Source organism: Apium graveolens, chromosome 5, assembly GCF_009905375.1.
Source record: "Apium graveolens cultivar Ventura chromosome 5, ASM990537v1, whole genome shotgun sequence".
Taxonomy (NCBI): Eukaryota; Viridiplantae; Streptophyta; class Magnoliopsida; order Apiales; family Apiaceae; genus Apium; species Apium graveolens.
Window position 1 is genome coordinate 230,778,736 of NC_133651.1, and position 9,532 is coordinate 230,788,267.

Consider the following 9,532-nt stretch of genomic DNA (forward strand, 5'->3'; position numbering starts at 1 on the left):
ACATACCCGAAAAAGTAACCATTACAAAGATACATCATTCCCACAATTCCAATCTCTGTATTCTTCTATACTTCAATTTATCATTGGTAAACCACGAAATCAGACTTCCCAAAATAACTAGACACCTTAACCAGTCTATCAAAGCATTATTTTCCACCCTCAACGGATTCACTAGCTTCAAAAAGTGGCAAAGGAAAAGGTTATAACTCTTTGTTGGAACTATGAATGGTGGACTCTAACATTTCATTGACCTCATTTTTATGACTAGTATCATCCCAATCTTGACCAAAATAATCTTGACAAAAGCTAAGGACATCATCAACATTCATGATTTCATTATCAACTAACTCATCAATCATATTAACATCTATGGGTTGGTCAAAAAGCTCATTGGGTTGTTTTCCTAAATTGAAAATATTGAGATCAATTGTCATGTTTCCAAAAGTAAGTTTCATTAATCCATTCCTACAGTTTATCAAGGCATTAGACGTGGCAAGAAAAGGTCTTCCTAAAATGATGGGAATTTGATTTTTCAGATTTTTGACTGGTTCGGTCTCTAGGACAACAAAATCGATGGGGAAGACAAAATCACCAATCTTAATCAACACATCTTCAACTATACCCGTTAGAGTTTTGACCGAACAATCAGCAAACTGAAGAGTAACACTAGTTTTTTTAAGTTCACCTAAACCCAAGGCTTGATAGACAGATAATGGAAGAAGATTCACACTAGCTCCTAAATCGAGTAAAGCTTTATCAATGAGGGTATTACCTATGACACAAGAGATGGTAGGATAACCAGGATCCTTATACTTCACAGGGATATGATTTGACAAGATAGAACTAACATGAAAGGTTAAAAAAGCTTTCTTAGGAACATGAGTGGTTCTTTTATGAGTACACAAATCTTTTAGACACTTAGCATAACAGGGAACTTCTTGAATTGTATCTAACAGAGGAATGTTGATCTTGACTTGCTTAAAGACTTCTAAAATCTTATCTAACTGAGCAGATTGTTTGTTTGAGATAAGTCTTTGAGGAAATGGAGCTTTTGGCTTAAAGACTTTTTCACGAAACACATCAGAGTGGGGTTTTGAAGGTGGTTCTTTGGATGGTGATGACTCATTAGATTCAGAAGTTTCAGGATTTGAAGATTGTGGAAGACAAGGATTCAAGAGTAGAGGATTTGGTTCATATGTTAGTTTATCTTCCTGATGAGTATTAACACCAGCATGATTGTTGAATTGATTTCCAGACCTTAGAGAGATGATAGAGTTCACATTTTCATGAGACTTTTGGTTTTGATAAAATTTAGGATTAACCTCGGGTTGACTAGGGAAACGATTTTTCTCTCTCTCACTGATTGTGTTTGCCAATTGACTAACTTGGACCTCTAGCTTAGATATGGCTTGTATGTTTGAATTTAGCAACTGCCTATCTTGGGTCATAGCTTACATGAAAGATTGTTGAGATTTAAGTAAAGCCTCCATACTATTTTCAATGGAATTCAATTTCTTATCAGATTCACTAAAACCAGGAGGGTTTAAGGGGACTGAGTTAGGATAATGACCAAGATTTTGAGGAGGATATGTGTTGGGATTTTGAGATGGGTATGGACCAGGACTGGGCTTTTGAAAAGCAGGTTGAGAATTTTGATTAAACTGATTGTATTGACCTTGGTTCCATGAAAAATTTGGGTGATTCTTCCAACCAGGATTGTATGTGGGTGCATATGGATCATTCCTAACTCTAGGTTGAAACATAGCATTGACTTGTTCACTTTCAGGGCAATTGTCTATTACATGATTTAGAGAACTACAGTTTGCACATATAGAAAATTGAGAAGACACATTATTGGTTTCTAAGGCCTCTAGACGTTTAGTGAGTGTAGCTAACTTAGCTTCGGTTGCAATAGAATTACTAAATACGTGTAAACCCTTAGATCTTTCAGGTTCCGGATTAGGTTCCCTAGCTGACTCCCACAACATTGTTTTTTCAGCTAACTCCTTAAAATATTGCCAAGCTTCTTCCTCAGTTTTATCCATAAATTTACCTTGGCACATATACTCTAACAAAGCAGTGGTTTGACTGTCTAATGTTTCATAAAAAAATTTACGAAGTCTCCATTTTTCTATACCATGTTGAGGACACTTAGATAAAAGCTTTTAAATCTATCAAAATACTTCCAAAAAGACTCATTTCGATTTTGTTGAAATTGGTTAATTTCATTCCTAAGTCTGTTTGCCTTATGGTTTGGAAAATATTTTTTAAAAAATATAGACACAAATCCATCCCACATGGATATAGAATTAACGGGTAGACTATACAACCATTGTTTAGCCTCTTCTTTTAAAGCAAAGTTAATAAGTCTGAGCCTAATGGAGTCTGAGCTAAGTTGTTGGAGTTTTTGTAAAGCACATACTTCCTCAAATTCTCGAATGAAAAGATATGTATCCTCTCCCTCTACCCCAGAAAACCTAGGTAACATGCTAATGTGGTGATGTTTAATTTCAAAATTATTCGCGGTTACTTCAGGTAGGACTATGCATGAGGGTTCAGCGGAACGAGCGGGATAACAACGGTCTTTGAGTGAGACAACCATGATTACAGGTGGAATTTCTACTTCTTCTTTTGATTCAATTTTAGTGGGTGAAGAAAAGTTAGTGGGTGAAGAAAAGTTGAGTTGACTTACTACTTTAGGAGATGAAAGGTTAGTGTGTCTTATTAATCTAGATGAATGGTCTCGAACCCAATTACTTTGCATATAAGACAAATAATCACGTAGCAGACAAAAGCTATAAGTAAACACCTAAAAAAATTGAAAAATCAAAAAGAAAATCTTTGATCTATGGGTAATCCTAAAAATAATCTAGACAGCTCTTAACTTTTGGACCACCAAAAAGTCTATAAATCTAGATTTATTCAAACCGATTGGCCAGGTAAGCGGGGGCACTTCCTTGTAAACAAGGCGCTGAATTAGAGAACCGTTAGCCTAGTCACCAATCCAAATTGGCCAGGTAAGTGATACACTTGCCTTGTCACCAAAAGTTCGAATAATTCCAAATTTACTTCCTCTTTTAGGTACCTTCCTAATTGAGCTCGAAATCCTAGGGGCCAACGTCTACTTAATTTTATTGTGGTGGGTTAATGCAAGATGAAGGAATTAGTGATTTGTGTGCCAAGGAAAGGGTGATGAAATCCCTCACCTTATCTTGTAATGGGGTGGCACCCTTAAGATTGATTAGATGATACAACACACAAAGAACAAGATAATAAACACTTATGGATGCACTACACTACGTGTATTATTCTAAATTGTACGTACCTCTTTCCTCCAGCAATCACCACAATTATATAAGATGGAAAGCAATAAATACAAAAAGAAAATCTAAATGATGTGATTCTACGTGAGAGAATGAATGATGCAACAAATTGGTTTTTAACAATTAACTAACTAATATTTTTGAATTTTTCAAATATTGTTTTTTTTGGAGTTTTCAATAATAAAAGTGAGAAAAAAAATAGAGAGGTGATACGGAATACCGAAAAGTGCTTTCAAAAATTCCAAAAGAGACGGAGAGGCCTCCTAGCAATCTTCTTTTCCAAACTTTCCTCCGCTTCACGATTCCCTAAAAAAAACAAAGAGAAAACAAAAAAACTAGTCCGAAGAATTAAATATCAAGGAATGCAAATTAACAATAGTCCGCGGCAGCGGCGCCAAAAACTTGATGTGTAAAATAACTGCAAGTGCACAGCGGTTAATTGTAGCAAATACAGGTCGATCCACAGAGACTATGAATTTTCAAAACACTAACAATTTAAATCAGGCGAACTAGACAATAAGATTTGAGAGGAGTTTGAATTAACCTAATTAGCAAATAGATCAAATAATATGAAAAACATCCGTTAATCAATCACAATTAAAATCAACTCGCCCTAAAATCAATTCTCTTTTCTTCACAAATAAATTTTAATTAACGAAACAAGCATATACTATAAAACTTGTTATCCAACAATAACCCATCAAAACTTCATGGAGCAATCATAAGTTTTGAAAAATAAACCTGGTAACAATAATATATCAAAATCACTTTGTCAATTAAACAATTAAGCACCAAGAAAAATCATGATAATCAAATAATAGGAATGAGAAGATATCAAAGTAATTAAATTAACTTCATCTTCATCCCAGGGAACAAATTTAGCTACACATGATAAAAAAATGAACAAAATAAATAACTAATTGGGTGTCTTGGGGGTTGGAATGTTGATGTGTAAAATACAAGAGGGGGACCCATATATATAGTGAAAATATAAGGGTTGGGTTCTTGGAATACAAGTAGGATTCTTAAAATAAATTCTTCTTCTTCTCCAATAAGGATTCTATTTATCTTCCAATTCCCTTGACTTCTAGAATAGTCCACCTCCTTGCTTTTTTGCACCTTTTCCAACTCAAATTCTGATTTTATTTATTTTCCTACAAAACAAAGTAAAATAATTTATTTTTTAATAAAATCACGAAAACGGACATAAAATAGGTATTAATAATATGCAATAATATGAACCTATCAAATGCCCCTATACCTATCTTTTGCTCGTCCTCGAGAAAAATCAAAAAGAAAAATGCTAACTAAGAAAAGTCCTATGCTCCTTTTTGTAGGCGTGACGGGAAATTTTAGGTTTACCAACCCGTTAAACTCATAGACGATCTCTACAAGAGGAATGTTGTCTCCTAAGGGTTTACAGAAGATATACCCATAAAATCTGTGAAATACTCTAGCAAGTGTCCAAACTCTATCAACAATAACATTCATCGGTGTCAACACAAGAATTTTTAGGAAAATACATGCCTTTAAGACTCTTCTAATTATAGCCAAGATATAGGTATCAACAATCCACTTATATCGACTCTGAACGTTCACAAAAAATCCCAAGGTGTATCATGAAAGTAGGTCTCTAAAGAATCAATTGAGTAAGTACATTTCCTCTTTTTCAACCAATATTGAACGGACCCAATCTCTATCAAAACAAGTATTTAGCCAAAATTCACAGTTTTTTTTCTTTTTTTTTTTCTTATTGACTGTGCAATGTCCATTTTCTTAGGCTTTCTATGTTACCCATGTAGCGAGTTTTGGGCCAATGACTCCCAAACCAGATGGTCTTAGGGCACTAGGTTTTGAAATACCCCTACAGACTTAACTACTCGTGTAACAAAGGCCACAAAACAAGACTAGTCAATTATACTACTTGTGCCCATCATCTCAATTTTTTTTTTGTATTTGTGAGAAATATTGGGTATTGAAGTAGTTTATTCAAACATCTTTTTTTTGCTTTTCTTTTCTCTCTTTTTCGCAAAATTTGATTCGACATTGTTTCAACATGTGGGCTCTGTCTCAGATATCGAAAACTTCCCTAAACAATCTTTCCTACAAAGACCTTGTGCAAATGTGCCGTCTTGGACTCTTAAGCAAAAATTCGTTCGACACAAGTTTCATGAAGACAACCTTACTCAACTACGTTCAAATCATCTCTAGGAATTATATATCTAAGTTTTGAAAAACTGCTAACACCAACTAGTATTAAACTACAAGAGTGGACTTGACAACTTAGCTAAAATATCTCTATTTTTTTGATTTTATATATATATATATGTAAATACTACTAAACCCCTCCCCCATACCTAAAACATGCATTGTCCTCAATGAATGTAAATGAGAGAAAAATGATAAAGTAAAAGGACGAGAATACCTGATATGGCATGACAGAGGAATAGAAGTAACTATTATACAACAAGAAAACTTACTTTGATCACGCATCAATAAGGTGAATCACTTATTCCTCAGAATCAACTGGCAGTTCTAAAAATGGCTTAAGCCTTTGACTATTAACTTTAAAAGTTTCACCAGTTTTAGGATTTTCAATTTCAATAGCACCATGAGGAAAAACAACTTCAACAAAATATGGTCCCTCCCACCTAGATCTCAATTTCCCAGGAAATAAATACAGCCTAGAGTTGTACAAAAGAACTTTTTGACCCGGAGAAAAAGACTTTCTCAAAATAGATTTGTCATGCAAAAGTTTAGTTCTTTCTTTCTATATCTTAGCATTTTCATAGGCATCATTCCTAATTTCTTTTAACTCAGATAGTTGTAGTTTCCTATGGCTACCAGCAATGGGTAAATCAATATTTAACTTTTTAATGGCCCAATTGAAAGGAATATGTCCTAAGTCCAATCATGTATTAGGATTTAGGAATAATTTTTATGTAATCTGTTTTGATTTCATTGATATTAATAAAGACTGGTTTTGTTTTTATTACGGGCTTTATCTATTTAAGTGTTTAAATAAGATATACCATAGTTTAGAGTAAAGCTTTTTATGGATTATGATGAGATCATAATAGTGAGACCTAAAAAGATGATAACTCTAAACTTAAATAGTTCCTGATCATAGGATTACTAAATGGTAATTAATAATCCGCAAAGATCGGTACATACTATGCTTGCTTCATTATGAAGGATGTTTGTTCTCATAGACATTTGTGTGGTGACACTATAGCTAGTATGTAGGTGCTTATTATGGAATAAGTTCACTGAACATGACTCGCACAGCTGAACAACTGATGGAGTTCACTCACGTGTCAGCAGTTGTTCACATAGTGATAGTTGTACAAGTATCCTTAGACTTGAGGTCATCATAGTCATCTTGTGTACACTGAACTATGCTTTCGTTTAGTTCTTAGTCTCCAGGGACAATTATTAGGGCTCTACTGGGTATAGGAATTTGTACACGAAGATAGTGTATGATCAATAAAGGATCTACCCCTTCCAGTGAAGGAAGCGAATGTTCAAGGTTGATCCACTTATGCTAGTTCAGGAATCTCTGGCCAGAGTAAATGAAATTAGAAAGGAGTTTCTGATTTGCATAGAACTACGCATAGTAAATGGTAAGCAAGTGATTAAATTAGATAGGCTTGACACGAGATCCATGCCTTGTATTTAATCGGGACATTGTAGGGTAGAAGGAGTTTATTGTACGGTAACTATTCACTGACAGGTTCTTGGTATTCTAAGCAGTGAATTCATATTATCCGGATAGTCGTGATATGTTGAGAAGCATCACTCACGATGTAGAATAAATGTAATTAATTAATTAATCATATTTAATAAATTAGAGAATTTATATAAATAATGATAAAATAGTTTTATTATTATTTATTTCTACTACCGGCTTAATATTGAACCTACAGGGTCACACCATAAAAGAGAATGATTTTTTGGTGGAGGAATTAATTAATAATGGCTAATAATTATTTATTTATGAAATAAATAATTAATTGGCAAATTTAATAATTGATTAAATGAGATTTAATTGATTATAAATTAATTAAGAAAAGTTCTTAATATTATTAATTAAGGATTTAATTTTTTGGAAATTAAATCAAGAGAGAGAATTATTTCTAAAGTGTTTAGAAAAAGGATTAATAATTAAAAGGTGTTTTAATTATTAATGAGAATAATAAATGGGATAATAATAATAATATTTATGGGAAAATTTCAGCTGAAAATTTTGCCTATAAATACACTATTATAGACCCTATTTTTATTCTAACCCCAGAAACCCAAAAGTTTTAGAAAACCAAATTCTCTCCACCTCCTCCTCCTCCTAAAAGTCGTTTTCTTGGTGGATACCGGTGGAGTGCTTCACACTTGAGGAGCAACTGCTAAGGATCTCTAATCGTTGTCTCCGAATTATTTTTAAAGGTTAGATTCGATCCCTCGAATTTTTATTCACGATTTATATGCTTTTATTTGGATTTTGTGTGTGTAAAAGTGTTTTTCCACGCCCCGCTGCGTTTAAAAATCCAACACCAATAAGCTTTATGTTCAACTTCAACTGGGAGATGACATGCTTTACCAAAAACAAGCCTATAAGGAGACATACTGTTATGGATAAAAAACTAAGGTTATTATTTGCTGTATTTATTACTAAGATTCGGGAGCTCAAGGCCTTTAATGGCTGCTCTCGGGTTTCGTGGCTAAATCTGCCTTTACGAGATGCCTACGTATCTCTGTGAATTAGAGAATCAAGCCAAAAAACGTAGTTCTGATCGGTGGGGTGAGGCCCCTTATATAGATGTTGGTGGTCCTTGAATTGGACTTGGTATAGGAGACTTGGTGGGTAAGTCTCATAATTAGAATGGACTTTGGAGTCCTAGATAGTAGGAAACTGATTCCTTATCCTTTTAGGTTCCCTTGAGGCTAATCTATAAGGATTTATATCCTTATCGGGACTCTTCTCAATAGCTGATTTTTTCCCTTATTAATTAATTATGAAATTAATTAATAATCAGGGTTTTTGGGCCTTTTTTATTCCACCAGGCCTGATCTGGTCCATCAGGCTTAACCTTTCTGGTCTGAATATCATACATCTTATTATTGGGCCTAGCAGCCCATTAATTATAAAATCAGGACTTATTTTATCCCTATCATTTGCCCCCCAACTTTTGGGAAACATTGATTAGGTTTCGCAGAAGTTAAACCTATTCGTTCCCTTACAGGGTTTCGTTTTTGCGTAAAGTGTGGAGCGACCTACACATTTACAATGAATCTTCCTTTTATTCAGAAATTATCTTAATTTCCAGGAATTTTTCCCTAATTTTCTGGGATTTTCCCTTAATTTTCTGGGATTTTTCCCTAATTTCTGGATTTTTCCCTTAATTTCTGGGATTTATCCCTAATTTCTGGATTTTTCCCTTAATTTTCTGGGATTTATCCTTAATTTCTGGATTTTTCCCTTAATTTCTGGGATTTATCCCTAATTTCTGGATTTTTCCCTTAATTTTCTGGGATTTATCCTTAATTTCTGGATTTTTCCCTTAATTTCTGGGATTTATCCCTAATTTCTGGATTTTTCCCTTAATTTTCTGGGATTTATCCTTAATTTCTGGATTTTTCCCTTAATTTCTGGGATTTATCCCTAATTTCTGGATTTTTCCCTTAATTTTCTGGGATTTATCCTTAATTTCTGGATTTATTCCTTATTTCTGAAAATATTAACACTTTCAGAAAATATTTAAGGAATTTCCTTATTTTTCTGGATTAAAATCGATCATAATGCAGACAAAATCGACCAGGATGCAGCCAAAATCGACCAGGATGCAGCCAAAATCGATCAGGATGCAGCCAAAATCGACCAGGATGCAGCAAAAATCGATCAGGATGCAGCCAAAATCGACCAGGATGCAGCAAAAATCGACCAGGATGCAGCAAAAATCGACCAGGATGCAGCCAAAATCGATCAGGATTCAGCCAAATCGATCAGGATCCTGATCGAATTAGCTCATGATTTTACACTCTGGTCGAAGGGATTCCTGATCGATTTCGATCAGGATTCTGATCGAATTGACCTTCAAAGCGTCACCTTAGTCGACTGTTACACGGGCCTAATCGACCAGGATTCCTGATCAATTTCGATCAGGATTCTGATCGAATTAAGTGACTTTCGACCATTCTGATCGAATAGCATATCG

General features: G+C 34.3%; 1 protein-coding gene across 1 annotated transcript; it reads right to left on the reverse strand.

The window, feature by feature from the left end:
- Positions 1-200: 200 nt before the first annotated feature.
- On the reverse strand, positions 201-1,448 carry LOC141660789 (uncharacterized). The gene has a single exon (XM_074467772.1). The coding sequence runs from the start codon at positions 1,446-1,448 to the stop codon at positions 201-203; it is 1,248 nt and encodes a 415-aa protein (XP_074323873.1).
- Positions 1,449-9,532: the final 8,084 nt, after the last annotated feature.